The sequence below is a fragment of the Bubalus kerabau genome, chromosome 22 (genome assembly GCF_029407905.1).
Source record: "Bubalus kerabau isolate K-KA32 ecotype Philippines breed swamp buffalo chromosome 22, PCC_UOA_SB_1v2, whole genome shotgun sequence".
NCBI lineage: Eukaryota > Metazoa > Chordata > Mammalia > Artiodactyla > Bovidae > Bubalus > Bubalus kerabau.
The window spans coordinates 29,914,296-29,930,540 of record NC_073645.1 but is presented as its reverse complement, the minus strand read 5'-3'; the positions used below and the strand labels follow the sequence as shown (position 1 = coordinate 29,930,540).

General features: G+C 40.5%; 1 protein-coding gene across 5 annotated transcripts in view; it reads left to right on the top strand.

The window, feature by feature from the left end:
* Positions 1 to 16,245, top strand: part of SORCS1 (sortilin related VPS10 domain containing receptor 1) — a 579,121-nt gene that overhangs the window by 422,229 nt on the left and 140,647 nt on the right. For all 5 annotated transcript variants that reach the window (XM_055560720.1, XM_055560719.1, XM_055560721.1 and 2 more), the window contains one exon: positions 224 to 288. In XM_055560720.1, coding sequence (XP_055416695.1) covers positions 224 to 288 — 65 coding nt within the window. The remainder of the gene's footprint in view (positions 1 to 223; positions 289 to 16,245) is intronic.

Sequence of the window (16,245 nt, the reverse complement as noted above, 5' to 3'; positions counted from 1 at the left end):
CTTGCCAGAGTTAAGCCTGGCCTCCATCAAATAAAGGTTTCATTATCAGCTTTATTTGAAGTGGAAATTTTACTGTCAGGCTATATCAATAAATACAGTAGATGTATCCCAAGGATCGTGGCTTTAAAATCCTGTGAATGTTAGTATAATAGTCTGTGGGGTTCAGCTGAGTTTCTCTGGGGCATGTGGGGTTTCATTAATGTTGATATGTTCCATCATTTAGGTCTGTGATGGGGTCGAACAAGGAACCGGACCTTGTGCATCTAGAGGCCAGAACTGTGGATGGTCGTAAGTAAAGCCACTTTTCCATGATGCTAATAGTAATAATTTGTTTTCTGGATCTGCCATGAATTACAACTGTGTTAAGGGAAGTCACAGTGGCACTAATCTAAGTCATCTGGACCTGAGGACTTTTTGTGTGTGTGTGTCCTTAGTAATCTAGAGTTGTCTTGATGGATAACGCTCATCCAATCAGGGGGTTTTCTTTGCAGGTGATTAAAAATTCCAAAATCCCTTATTGCTAAAGTAAACATTATTATTGTGTTCAGTTCAGTTCAGTCGCTCAGTTGTGTCCGACTCTTTGCAACCCCATGGACTGCAGCACATCAGGCTTCCCTGTCCATCACCAACTCCTGGAGCTTACTCAAATTCATGTCTATAGAGTCAGTGATGCCATCCAACCATCTCATCCTCTATCGTCCCCTTGTTACTGCTGCTCTTTTGATGTGATTTTTTCACCAGTTTCCTTGTTTTATCAGATATCATCCAGGCAATACCTCACGGTCTAGTGGGAGATTCACAGAATACTTGGAAAGGGCTTGTAGGAGAGAATCAAGCAGCAGAAGGGAAAAGTCAGTTGGTAGCTCTGAACACCCCTGGTTAGATTGGCTGAGTGAAGGATTGTGTTTCCTGTGGACATTGTGACTTTAGCACTCGATGTGGAGGGAGTTGAAGATTCACAGTCCAAATACATGTCTGTATGGCTCACAAGTTCACTCTCTTGTGTGACCTTGAAAGTCTTTATGCCCTTGTTTCTTCACTGTAAATTGAAGAAGTGAATAACAGTGATTCCTACGGCAGCTAATATTTACTGAGCACTTGCCCTGTACTAAGAATTACGTTAAGGGATTTCTATACTTTATCACAACTGTCTTCACAACTTGTAGGTGGTTCCTATTTTATGGATGAAGCAATCGAGGCATAGAAAGTTTAAGTAGTATGGTTAAATGATGTGGATTTCCTTCCCCTTCTTTGGTCCTGAGGATCTCCAGAAGGGCTGAGCATTTCACAGGCTAGTACTAGGCCCAAGATGGGTGCTGCAGGTGAAAGAGTAAAGGGGGAACTATAGAGAAGAAAAAAAAGGATGAGAGAGAAAAGGCAAGTGAAAAGGAAGAGGTCTCCAGTGTAGAGAAGAGGAAGAGAATGGACTCTCCAGTCACCACGGAGCCAGGAGGCTGGTGGAGGTTGTCCAGCACTGAGCAGAGGGCTATAATCCAATTTTGGAGACCTTCCGTCCTTCACAACTACCCCTCACAGTTCACAGACTTTACCATCACTGACGCTGAGCCTGTCTACACGTCCTCCACTCTTTTGATGTAAAGGCAGATGATACCCATGGTTTACCAGCTCACAGCTGAAAGCAGCTGGTCACCGCACCATCCACACTCTCCAGAAGCCACACCTCCTCCGTCACTGTGCACTCACAGGGAGATAATTTCATCTCCAGAGGTTCCTTTCTCTGTGTAGGGGATGAGTATATATCCTTTGGCTGAATCAGTTGGGGGACAGATCAGGGTCCAAGCTGACCATCTCCTTTCTCCTTATAAACTCAGGAAGGGCTGTGATACGCAACGTGCCCAGATTGTATCTGACACAGAATAACCTCAGCAATTTAGAGCTGCTTCCTCTCCTCTTTTAAAGTGGGCTGTCTCTGGTGGTGACCAGAGCTGGCAATGTGACCCTGGATTCCAAGGTTCAGTTCTGAGCTGTCTTTTCTGAGGTCAGAAGTTACAATGTCATCTGTCCATTTTCTCAGTCTCATTTCACTCTGGGCCCTCCTCATTCCTAACCTGGGGATCTTTGGGTTTGCTTTTAATTCTTAGACCTGCAAGGTCTGTCTCCCTATAAGGCTCCAATACCTGGTGTTTCCTCTGCTTGGAATTCATTTCTTTCCTCTTCCCTGACCAATTCAGTATAACTCATGACTGGGGATCATCCAGGAATCCAGTTATACATCCATTTTTTAAATATAACTTTTAATTCTGAAATAATTTTAAACTTACATAAAGTGAAAGTTCATTAGTCATGTCTGACTCTTTGCAACCCCATGGACTGTAGCCCTCCAGGCCCCTCTGTCCATGGAATTCTCCAGGCAAGAATACCGGAGTGGTAATACCGGAGCCTTTCCATTCTCCAGGGCATCTTCCTGACCCAGGGATTGAACCTAGGTCTCCTGAATTGCAGGCAGATTCTTTACCATTTGAGCCACAAGAGAAGCCCCTTAGACTCACATAGAAGTTACACACACACACACACACACACACACATACACACACAATAGTAGAGTTCCCCCAAATCCTCCACCCAGCTTCCTCCAATGATAACATCTAATGTAACTACAGAATTATATCAAACCAGAGAAAGCATCCCTGGTTTCTTAAGACTTCTTAAGGAAGTCTTTCTTGAACTTCTAATCTAAATTTGTTTATTTTGTATTTGGTTTCATCCAACTCCATATTTATCTTTATGGTGCTCATCTTAGCTTGAAATTACACATTCCATTTACATGATTATTTGATCATAACTTTTCCTCTCCACCTGCCTATAAGTAAGTTCTGTGAATGCAGGAGTCAAGTATACCTTTGCTTGATAGTGGGTCTCCAGCACATTCCACAGTGGCTCCATGTAGAGAGAGCTTACTCAATGAACGAATACATAGTTGATCAATTTTCAGTCAACTGGCTACCTAAACTCACTTACAGGTTTTATGAAAAATCTAGAGCACTGCGTCTCAAACTTGAACATGCATACAGCCCACCTAGGGATCTTGTTAAAATGTGGATTCTGATTCAGTAGGGGCCCAAGAGTCTGCAGGTGAAGCTGCTGCCACTGGTCTGTGGAACACGCTTAAAGTAACAAGGTCTCACAACGAAAAGCTAATGAAAGAGCTTTAGGCTCTGTCTCCCATGACCACACTCCTTGTTTAGAAAGCTCTGGATGAAATTGGTAGCATCCCAGTTTGCTTCTATTTTCCAGCTTTGGGGGATTCAGCTGCTTTCTGGCTTGTGGCATCTAATGCTCTCACCCCATATCCTGAAAGCAACAAGACCGTCACTTTCCCTGATCGGCACGTTTTCTCTCATCCAGCAACATTCCTGTGCTCCTTGCAGGCACGGAGGCTGATAATGCCAAACTGTCATCTCAGGCTCAGCTTTCACAAGGCATGAAATACATCAGTTCTAATTTTATTTATTTATTTTACTTTTTTTTTTTTTTTGGCAAAGGCAGCATCTTCAGAAACTATCCAAGAGTGAAAATTCAATATAGGGATTTAATTTGAAACGTTATCCCTATCAAAACAAAACAGGAGAAAAAACACAAAACCTACCATTGAAATAAAGGATATAAGCATAATACCTGACCTGACTCAGTGTAAAAAAGAGATTTTTTTTTTTTTTTTTTTGGTATCATATTCCCTCTGTCTGTGTCTCTCCAAGAGAGTCAGTAACCATGGCTTCAGATCAAAGAAATAGAGAGGAGGAGGAAAGAAAGAGAGAAAACGGAGAGGTCCAAGTAGCAAATAGTTAGCAAATATAACTGAGTGTATATTTATCAGAATCAGGCTCCAGGCTAGTCGGTTGCTCCCAGAAATCCAGTATCTATGTTAATTCTCGTCTGGGATTGGGTTTCCTCTTTTGTTTCTCCATCCTTTCTTACTGTTTAGTATATGAAACCCATCAGTTGTATTCTAGGTCATACATCTGGTAGAGCATATGCCCAAGTAATACAATTTTTTAAAAGTTTGTAGCAAGTTTTTTTTTTTTTTTTTCTGATTTTAATGGGTTTAGGAATTTTGTCACCAATTCACTGAGTCATGTGACACACAACAAAATCCCTCCTTATTTTGCTCATCACCATGGGGTGGATGGCAAATCCTTATCTGCGCTTGCTGTTGGAAGTTTAGTTTTAGTCTCATTTCAGATCTCCCTAGATTACATTTTATGATTAATTTCTGTTTCAATTGAAATCTCCATATTTGAGGGGAGATGAGCTCTGGAAAGCTGTTGCTCTATGAGGGTCTGTGACCGACATAGACGTTTCTTGCTGACTGTGCTCTGAAATCGGGATGTTTTGTAGTTTACACCATGACAAGGCTGGTATTCTTTCTTGTACTACCTCTCTGCCTTGGGAGGCAAGCTGAAGAGAGCAACCTCAATTACAGTCAATCATGGGTTGTATTATTGGAAAATTCTGAACGTATTTATTGTACTTGGCATTTGTTATTGGCCCCTGCATTCAGCCGCGGACAAATTGATACACCGTCATCCTGGAAACAAAGATTTTACTGTTTAAATACTGTGTGTGTGAGGGAGAGAGAGAGAGAGAGAATGTGTACGTACACATGTATGGTATGCACCTAATACATTAAAACTGCTACCCAGTACATGAAAATTGTAAAAAGGAAACCTACCTTCTATTGATTTACCTAATATACATATGTGTGTGTGTAAATGTAATGTATATAGTGAGAAAATGTTGACCAAACTGTTAGATTGAAATCTTCCTGAAAAGTCACATCTTATTTAATCTTGGTTCTGTGTATAAAGCATAGCTCAGAGCCTGATACATTTAATGTATATCAACTTAATGAATATCTCCTTGTCACTGTATGGGCAGGTCTTCTTAAAGAAGGGGCTGTAACCATAGGGTGTCTAGCCCCATAGGTCTAATGGATGAGATGAGCATGAGAAACTCACAACTCCCTGAAATCCTGTGCCATGTTGTATGTATGCATGATCTGAGGGAAAAGAGCAAAACTTTTATCAGAATTCTTTGCATGATAATTATCCATGGGTCTGTAGTCTTATATTTGTGCTTGTCTATAGACATTATCTTGTAAGAGAAACTGCAATACCAAGTTTGAGCTTTATTGCTTCTCCATTTCTGAAATGAAAGACCTGGCCAGTGAACTGAATGTTTTCTGTACCCGTGATGATCCGTGCCAGCAGGAACAGGGGACAGGGGACAATTACTGGTCTCCTTGCCTATTTACATGAGTCACTAACCTTGTAACAGCTTGCCATAGGACTAATCTCTTTCACTGAGGAAAAACAACCTTGGCCCTTTAACGAACTGTGAAAATGACTGCCCCCAAACTCTGAAATGAAACTCAAACCAGTATCTTATAAGCTGAGATAAAAATCAAAGGAAACTTACAATTTTGTAAAACCACTATCCCACTAATTCTGGCTGTAGGTGAGAACTGGACATCTCATTTCAACTTTTTTTATTTTCTACCCCTCCAATCAAATTTCCATAGTGAACGTCATGCATGTCAGCACTTGGATCAGGGAGTCCTGCTGAGACACTGTGGGAAGGTGACAGAGACCTCAGTTCTCATCAGTCCCCAGTGTATTAGCAATGAAGTGGTTTGAGGTTATACTGTAAGCATCAATCACTTTTATTCCAACAGAAGTAGAAACACTGACAATAACAAGGAGAAGCAGTGCTCCACTGTATCAAGTGAAAAGCAGGTCCACTTTCTGACCGTCATTCCCATTCCCTAAAGTTGGTATTTTTTAAAAAATATGTCTTCTATTGTTGGAAGTTTAGTTTTAGTCTCATTTCAGATCTACCTAGGTTACATTTTCTAATTAATTTCTGTTGTAATTGAAATCTCCATATTTGAGGGGAGATGAGCTCTGGAAAACTTTTGCTTTATGAGGGTCTGTGACTGACATAGATGTTTCTTACTGACTGTGCTCTGAAATCTGGATTTCATAATTGTTTTGACTTATACATATAAATGTGTATGTATGTATACATACATACTCACAAAAATTCATTTTATAAAACTCTTATGCCAAATTTGGTCTGGGTGAATTCAATAGTGAGTTAAAAATCTTTCCATATACTATATATATACGTTTAGCAGTCCTGAATATTCACTCAAAGGATGGATGCTGAAGCTGAAACTCCAATACTTTGGCCACCTGATGCGAAGAACTGACTCATTTGAAAAGACCCTGATGCTGGGAAAGATTGAGGGCAGGAGGAGAAGGGGACGACAGAGGATGAGATGGTTGGATGGCATCACCGACTCAATGGACATGAGTTTGAGTAAACTCTGGGAGTTGGCGATGGACAGGGAGGCCTGGCATGCTGCAGTCCATGGGATTGCAAAGAGTCGGACATGACTGAGCAACTGAACTGACTGAGCCGCTTAATGACTAATCACTACATAGGAACTCCATTATACAATCAACTATAATTTTGTTAATCACTATCCCTGATGACTCAGATGGTTAGGAATCTGCCTGCAATGCAGGGGACCTGGATTCCGTCCCTGGGTCAGGAAGATCCCATGGAGAAGGGAATGGCTAGGAATTCCAGTGTTCTTGCCTGGATAATTCCAGGGACAGTGGAGCCTGGAAGGCTACAGTCCATGGGGTCTCAAAGAGTCAGTCATGACTGAGTGACTAACACTTTCCCACATCTCTGATAGACATACAGATGTTTGGCTATTTCAAACAATATTGATACATACAGGTACACACATGTTACTTACTTGGTTGGTAAGCATTCAGACAAGTGTAGGGAGCAAGCACTGCTCAAAGAAAAATTACAGAATGGAAATTCTTAGGTCTAAGAGTGTATACATTTTTAATTTTCATAGACATTTTCACAATACCCTCTGAAATAGTTGCATCATTGCATACTCTCTGACTATGAGAATGCCTATGTTTACAAGCCCTCAGTAGTCCAGGATATTATGAAAGATGTTTTAAACATAGCCCATCTGATGAGCAAAAATGTGGCATATCCTTATTGTTTCTGTTTACATTTATTTAATTAAGAGTGAGGTATTGTATTTACTTAATTATTTGCATTTCCTTTTCAATGACCCTTCCCAAGGTATCAGATCTTTTTAATGTTCTAGAGAAGATCAAAATTTTTGCATTTTATTCAAATCTAAAAAATATCAAACTTGCTACCAGAGTCCCAACACTAGTATACCAATTGGCATTAATAGACCCCATGTTTCATAGCCTTCTTTTACCTTTGTCTTAAAAAGTTAATGTATTAATCACTTTTAGGCTTTAGGGTAGGGCTGGGGAGTAGGTTAAAAGTTTCCTCTAATGGTCAGCTTCATATACTGATAGCTCTCCATCACTGGAGCTGAATCTGGCCTCTATACCCTGACACTGAATTAAATCTTAGAGACAAGAGTTTTGGGCCTAGTAGAAAAGAATAGATAGCTGTGTTGCTTTGCAGGCAAAAGGGGCCACAGCAAGCTAATGCCCTCAAAATTGTATGTCCTCACCTGGAGGCGGGTAGTGAATAGTTTTATAGTAATGCTTCCAAGAGAGTGTGGCCACGATCAGCTCGTGGACATTCTTCTGATTGGTTTGGTGGTCAGGTAAGTGGGAATCAGCATCATCAACCGTCTGGTTCCAATGGGTCTGGGGTCTGTGTGCTTGTGGGCAGCATACAATTAGTTTCTTCCACCCAGTGAGGGTTTCAGTATCTGCAAAATAGCTCAAAGATATTGTTTTGTATATCACTGGAGGAACCTTCCCTCAGGAGCCTTCCCTGAGGCTGCACTATTGTTTCTAAACTGTTCATCTCCAGTCTCAGCATCCCTCTCCCTTCTCTAATTAGCAACAGTTTGAACCTCCTGTTGGAACTCAGCAGAGGTCTTGGAGGCTGAAAGAAGCCTGTTTGGTGTCATCAAGAGATGAGGGACATAGAAGACTTTTGTGCCCAGGAGCCCCACAGGGTCCTTCTTGGTTTCCTCACTTCCCAATATATTTACCAAATGCTTTCTTACCTCTCCTTCCCTATCATCAAATCAACCTTCCAGGCTTAGCGAGTCCAATGGTACCTACCACTTTGACCCCATTTTTCGTATTGCAAAAGTCTCTTGATTTCAAAGACTATTGATGTCAACTTGGCCTCTCTGATTTATCAGCCTAAGGACAGCGCTGAAAACCAACCAGAAAAGCATGAAATAAGATAACACGGGCCTCCCCACACAGCGATGAAAAATCTGACAGTGACAGTGCAGTAACAGGCTCAGCTGGGCAGCTTTCAAATTGGGTCCTTTGTGTGACATTGGTCCATTATGTGCCACTTCCCCTGCCTCCTGGGTGCCCACCCATGTGTGAGGAGGTCTGTGCCCTCAACTCCCAGCCTGAGGAGGAGAATACAGAGGTACACGAGAGAAATTCATCATCTCCAGATGGTGTGTGTGTGTGTGTGTGTGTTTCAAGAAAATGTTACTAATGGACACTGAAATGTGAATTTCACATCATTTTCACAGGTCGTGAAATGTTATCCTTCTTAGGATTTTTTTCAACCATTTAAAAATGTGAAAGCCATCCTTGGTTCAAGCGTCACACGTAAACAGATGACAAGCTGTATTTGGATGGACCAGAGTTGTGTCAGCCTCTGAACTACATTGTTGCAAACACAGTTAAAGCCCAAAGTGCCTCTTCCCAAAATGCATCCTCTGATAACCCCAACTAACCATTCTCCTTAAATGGGTATCTATCACTCCTATATCCATACTCAAACTCATCCACATTAGTCACTCAGTTGTGTCTGACTCTGTGTGACGCTATGACTGTAGCCCACCAGACTCACATACTATTATCTTATGTGTAATATTGATTTGTATATTTCGCACTTCATAGAAGTGGTATCATGGCTTGTATACCGTTCTACCTTATTGCCCAGTACTGTGATTGGTGCTCTGTCCATGGTGCTGAATGGAGCTCGAGTGCAATCTTTTTCACTGCTCTATTTCTTTACACTGTGTGATGATTCTGCCTATGTTATTCATTCCTATGATAGTGAATGGGAATTTAGGTTGCTGCCTTTAATTCCTTTCTTTGCATGTCTCATCTCTTTTCACCTTCATCATGACCTTGTTAGATCTCCAAATCTTAACTCTATGACAAAGGACTGGATTTCTACTGGGTCTTCAGGCTCCTCCAGGATTCAGTAACACCAGTTCCTAAAACATACAATTTCTACGAGTTTGAGAAATTTCTCATGTTTCTGACTCCCAATTTAAAGCAAAACCAAAAGGTGCATTGTAAAGGTCTTGCCATTTTTTCATACCACCACTCTTCCTTTGCCCCATATGTTCTTAAGCAGCCAGGATGCCAGGATTGTGCATTATATTCCTTTTGTCTGTTGCTGCTGCACTAGATACTTTTTAGCTACACTACTTACAGCAACTGTTGGAAATAGGTCCTTCCTCCTTTCTTTCCCTCGCTCCTTTTTTCCCACTTTCATTCTTATTCTCTTTCTTTCCTTTAATTATTCTCCTCATTGTAACTATGAGGAAAATGAGGTTTGCAGTGATTACATATTTTTGGTTAATTATTTTTGCCAATGCTGCAGGGCCAAAATTTGAAGCCAGGTCTGGTTTATTCCAGACCTGTTTGTTATTCATTTGAAAGGCACTGTTGGACATCAGTGGTATGCCAGGTGCCCTTCTAGGCATGAATGAGGGGTGATAAGGGATGTTGCAAAGGCCCCACTCTCATCAAGCTTACCTTCCAGTTAGGGAAGACAGGCTATGAGCATATGCATGATGCTAGGTGGTGATAAGTTCTAGGAAGCGAAAAACAAAATCTATAAAGAGGGGCTGGTTGGAGAGGGGGAGCTGTCAAAGAAAGAATCTTTGATAAGGTGGCATTTGGTATTTCAGCTAAGTCTTTATGTAAGTAAGGGGGAGAGGTGGGTCTGCCACATGGAAGAGCATTGCAGACAGTGGAACAGCATGTGTGAAGGGTTTGGCCCATGGACATCCAGGAATAGCAGGGAGGCGGGGTGGCTGGAATACAGAAAAGACAAAACGTGCCATATCTTTCTATTTATTCCACTGCAGAAGGCAGGGATTGTACCTATTGATCTTTCAGTTCAGTTCAGTCGATCAGTCGAGTCCAACTCTTTGTGATCCTATGGACTGCAGAACACCAGGCTTCCTTGTCCATCACCAGTTCCTGGAGCTTGCTCAAACTCATGTCCATCAAGTCAGTGGTGCCGTCCAACTGTCTCATCCTCTGTCGTCTCCTTCTCCTGCCTTCAATCTTTCCCAGCATCAGGGTCTTGTTTAATGAGTCAGTTCTTCACATCAAGTAGACAAAGTTTTGAGCTTAAGCTTCAGCATCAGACCTTCCAATGACTATTCAGGGCTGTTTTCCTTTAGGATTGATTGGTTTGATCTCCTTGCAGTCCAAGGGACTCTCCAACACCACAGTTCAAAATCATCAGCTCTTTGGCACTCAGCTTTTTTTATGGTCCAACTCTCACATCCATACATGACTATAGGGGAAAATCATAGCTTTAAGTAGATGGACCTTTTGTCGGTAAAGTAATATCTCTGCTTCTTAAAATACTGTCTAGGCTTGTCATAGCTTTTCTTCCAAGAAGCAAGTGTCTTTTAATTTCATGGCTGCAGTCACCATCTGCAGTGATTTTGGAGCCCAAGAAAATAAAATCTGTCACTGTTTTCATTGTTTCCTCATCTATTTGCCATGAAGTGATGGGACTGGATGCCATGGTCTTAGTTTTTTTGAATGTTGAGTTTTAAGCCAGTTTTTTAAACCTCCTCTTTCACTTTCATCAAGAGGCTCTTTAGTTCATCTTTGCTTTCTGCCATAAGGGTGGTGTCATGTGCATATCTGAGGTTATTGATTTTTCTCACGGCATTCTTAATTCCAACTTGTGCTTCATCCAGTCTGGCATTTTGCATGATGCACTCTGCCTACAAGTTAAATCATCAAGGTTACAATATACAGCCTTGACATACTCCTTTCTTAATTTGGAACCAGTCCGTTGTTCCATGTCTGGTTCTTTCTGTTGCTTCTTGACCTGCATACAGCTTTCTCATGAGGCAGGTTAAGGTGGTCTGGTATTCCCATCTCTTGAAAAATTTTCCACAGTTTGTTGTGATCTACACAGTCAAAGGCTTTAACATAGTCAATTAAACAGAAATAGATGTTTTTCTATTGATCTTTATTGAACATTTATCATGTTCCAAGTATGACATTCAGTATTGAGTATGATGAAAATAGCAAGTTAGTATAGAAATGGTGGATTGCATATACCCACATGTATCAGAGGCCATTCCTTGAACCTACCCTCTGTCCTGGCTTTCATCATATAACACATGAACACATGTAATGAATAGTACACACCCATCCCCCAGAAACTCTGGAGAAGCCATGCTGTGCATTTTCTCCCCCATATGCAAAAATGCTTTCATTTCTTTTCATTTCATTTCTTGTAAGTTGAAAATTAATGGGGGATGGGAAAGAGTTTTAAAGCGTTTATGCTTACCAGCTTGGTTTATGGTTTTATTTAAGACTAAAGTTTTGCAATATTAAACTGTTGTCCCTAAGCTTTGAGTTCTTTACCTGTAAAAGGTACCTTATTCTGGATTATTTCCAAACTTAAAAGAGAAAAAGCACGTGATGCACTCAGCACAGTTCCTGACCCAGAGGAGAGGTGGCTCTGGTGGTTTTGGAGGTTAATGCCGCTGTTGTTATCAATGGAGCCATTCTTGGAAGGAGAGATCTGCCTGAGCCTCGGGAAAAGCTCCACAGAAAGTGGCCCAGGAAGTGGTAGGAGAATATCACAGGAAAGGAAGAGGCAGTTCAAGCCCCAGGAGGGAGCTCTCTGAATGAACACGGAGTGTCAGTCAGCAATGCAAATGCTGTTTAGAAAAGGCAGAAACCCCGGAGACACAGACTTGCCAGCAGCATCACAGAGTTTTGATTGCTTGGGCAAGACTGAGAAGGAAACAGGTCCCAGTGGGTAAAGGATGGTAAAGACCTTCAGATCTTAAAGTCAATAGTCTGATTTTTACCATCCTCCTTTGATTCTAAAATTCTAAGAACCTTCATGTCATAGAGAAAAAGTTTGAAGCCTCGTCTGGTAAATGACCTTCTCGGAGTCACACAGCATGTGAAAGAGAGAGAGATAGAGCTCAGACCTAGCCCTTCACTCCAAGGGGAGGGAGACCCTGCACAGCAACATGGCTGCAGGCAGGCCACCCTGCATGCCAGGTGGCAGGATGACTTCTGGGTCATCTCATATCTGAGTTACCTTCCAGTTCTGCCTGACCACTACCTGCACAGAATACTTATTTAGTTACACTGGGAGAATGCTTCTTCATGGTGTTTTAAAATATTACATAAATAAATTAACCCAAATCAAAACATGAATATAAAGAAAGCTATTGTCTCAGGTAGAAATGTCTATAGTACTTTACAGTCCATTCCCTTGAGACACAGTGAGCATACTGGTGATGAAAGCTGGGGATGGGGGACTTGGATCACAACCCCAGCTCCCACTGTGTGAGCACAGTCCAGCCTGACCCTGGACTGAATGCTGTTCCCGACTGTGGTGTAAGCCCTCACAACCACTAGCAAGATGGCTCCTGTGTATACCCATCTTACAGACTTGAGTGGTAAAATGATTTGCTTAGGTTTACCAAGCTAAGCCTGCATTTAAGCCAGTATACCTCTGCTCCAAGCCTGGCCTTTAAAAAGCAGCTTCCCTTCTTTAGAGCAGCAAGGATCTGGGGGCATGGAAATTGCATTATGCCAAGCAGCAGCTGTTGCAGAGAGTGAGGGTGCTTAGAAAGAGCAGCACAGTGTCCTAATTACCTGCGGCAAGGAAAACATCTGTGTGGGAAAAGTAATGAAATTAATTCTCAAGTCTAGCGGTTGCCTACATTAATTGACGTTAATTAATGCCAAATTACAAGACACCTCCTATGGAATCGCATCATACCCTCACCAGAATTGAATATGGAAAGAGTTCATCACATTAAATGCTATTACAGCAAGCCCCAAGGGGAGTAAGAGTGATTGGTCCCTCATTATGAAGTGCAGCCAATTTCTTTTTGTTTCCATTAGGAGGGGAACAAGAACAAACAAGCAGCACTTTACCATGGGCAGGCGGTTTGGAATTGATCGGTTCCCCTTCAGCTTGTAGATTTCATTTTGAGCCACTCCAAGCAAGACATGGTTTCAAGACCTCTTCCTGGAGCTTTTCTTGGGTGCTTTGGCTGTACATTTTAAAATTCTCAGAACTAATACAATTATGTAAAGTTTAAAAATAAAATAAAATTTAAAAAAAAAAAAAAAGGAGAGCCAACTTCAAAAAAATAAATAAATAAAATAAAATAAAATTCTCAGCACAAGAACAGCTCATTGAACAGGTCTGCCTCACCGTGTGGCATGAGGAGTGGAGAGGGATGGAACAAGCAAAGGCATTAGAGACGATTCCCTAATTCTTATGAGTAGAATCCCGCAAGCCCACCATGACCATTGGGCTGCCTTCCCTGGCTAAGAAGTGCTGACCAGAGATTTGCATGCTGGTTGGTTGTCTGCCTCTCTCATATCACTGCCTCTGTACTAGCATTGACGTCTCGTATATATCTATTATTCATTTTCCCCATGCAAACATACATATGTAGATATCTATATATACCACTTGCACAAAATCGTGTCCAATAGCACATATTTTGGTAACCTACTTTTAAAAACTTTTATTTTGGAATAATTTTAGATAAACAGAGAAGTTACCAAGATACTGCAGCTTTACCCAGCATCCCTTAATGCGAACATCTTATACAACCATGATCTATTTTTTTAAGCTAATAAATTAACATTTATACAACATTATTAGTTAACTATTTTATTATATAAAATGTATTAAGAATTTCTGTAAATCCTCGTATAAGGATTCATAACAAGCTATGTACTTTCTACAGTATATTTAGCTGTGCCTCAACTGTTGGCCATTTTGTTTTCTCTTACCTTTTTATTTATTTTTTTTAATTTAAATTTATTTATTTTAATTAGAGGCTAATTACTTTACAACATTGTATTGGTTTTGCCATACATCAACATGAATCCGCCACGGGTGTACACGTGTTCTCTTACCTTTTAAAATTATAAACAACACTATGATGAATATCAAAGTAACTAAATCTTTGCATGGTTCATTAATTATTTCTTCAAGTCAAATTCTCAGAAATGAACTCACAGTCAAAAGAGATTTTAATAAATGTTGATCCTTATTGACAAATTACCTCATGAAAACATAAACATACAGTTGCTCTTTCTTCTTTCTCCTTTTTTTTTGTATTTAGGTTTGTCCATTGATAATTTGAAGCCAAAACATACTTAACAAAAATTGGCCCCAAACTTGCTGGGGTTTTTCATGCAATGTAGTGGGAATAAACCAGACCTGGAGTCTGGCCAACCCAGTTTGAAAACCTATACTGCCCTTTCTATAATCTCCAGGAGCTTCATTCTCTTTACCTGCAAAATCAGTTGATAAATTACATGCCGTAGTATTGTGACGATTAAGTGTACCAAATGAATGTGAACATGCTTTAGAGTACTTGGCACATAAATGCACAGCAAATATTAGTTTCCCTATCCTTTTAATTTCTCCCCAAATCCCTCAGATTCATAATTTCCATATAGTTAAGTTATAAATATAAAGAGTTTATTTTTATATTTTCCATCTTATGTTTGTTCAGGGACCTTTGAAGAGAAAGTTGAAATCTTAAGAAAGAAATTATTAGACAACACTACAAATAAAACAAGCACAGTGTACTCATCAAGAAATCCTCAGGAGGTGGCAGTCTTACGAATTCTAATTGGAAAGTTGTATTTGTAATTGGAAGCCGGAGACTTCCTCAGTCAGAACCTTTGATTCAGACTGTTTTCATTCATTATCTCATGTAACAAGAAGCATGAGAAAGGGCGGCTCGGGGTTCAGCACAGTCAGACGCTCAGTGATGTCATCAGGGAATGGGCCCTTTCCATCTCTTTGTCATATTCATTGTGGAAGCTCAACTGTAAGACTCCTCCATGCACAGAAAGCCTAGAGCACTTCCAGACATATTGACACAGTGTTGTATGGGGGCAGAAGAAGGTTTTCTGCTATGCCTCCCTGTAGCCCCTTATAACTTCTTCTTTACTAGAACTGGATTTAACAGCACATGATGTAGGTGGAGTAGGAGGACTTGGAGTAAACACAGACCCAAGAGAATTACTCTCTGCATATCAGAGCTTCTGAGTGACGTGGGAGAAAGATGAGCCACCAGATCCACATTGGCTTTTCTGGCAAAGAGGTAGGGAGGAATGAGTATTGGACTGGTCACCAACAGTAATCAATAGTGAACTATAACTGGAATACTCAAATTCAGTTTTTTAAAGGACCTACAATGTGCCCCAACACGATTTAATCATTGTGAAAGGTTGCAGAAGAGAAAATAGACACATTATAGTTTTTGTACAACTTCTGAGTTTCAAAACATTTAGCATATATATTATTTCCGTTAATTCTTAGAACCAGACTATAAGATAGTTGACACTGGCATCCTCATTTGAGAAATGACAGTGATGAGACTCAGGGAGGTGAAGCGGTGTTCTTTGAGTGATGCAACTAGGGAGTGACCACGGCAGAACTCACACCCAGGTCTCACAGATGCCCGTCTCCATTTCTAGGATCCTGAGCTGCCTTCTGCAAGGCGGAAGTCAACTGAAAGCTATGCAAGGGTCTGATGGGGTATGAAATGGCGAGGTGAAGATTTTGTGTCCCACGAAGAGAAATGTTCTGGGAAGAGATGAGCCCCAGAAATTCTCTTCAGAGATGAAGATCATAAATTATGTCCTAAAATGAAACTTTATTAATTAAAGTTAATATAATTAATAATTAAAATTATATACATTTATATATTGTGTAATTATTTATATAAATTTTATAATTATTATAATTCTAAAATATAAATATATTTAATATAATTATAATATATATTTATAATTTATATATTATAATTATAATTAATATAAGAATGTCTAAAAAAGTAGATGGGGAAGGGAGAGTAGAAGCCTTTTCTTTAGTCGTTCTTTGGAGGACTAGATGAGTTAAAACACATACTTGAGAGCTATTTCCATCCCCACACAAGGCGGCAGGATAAAGGAA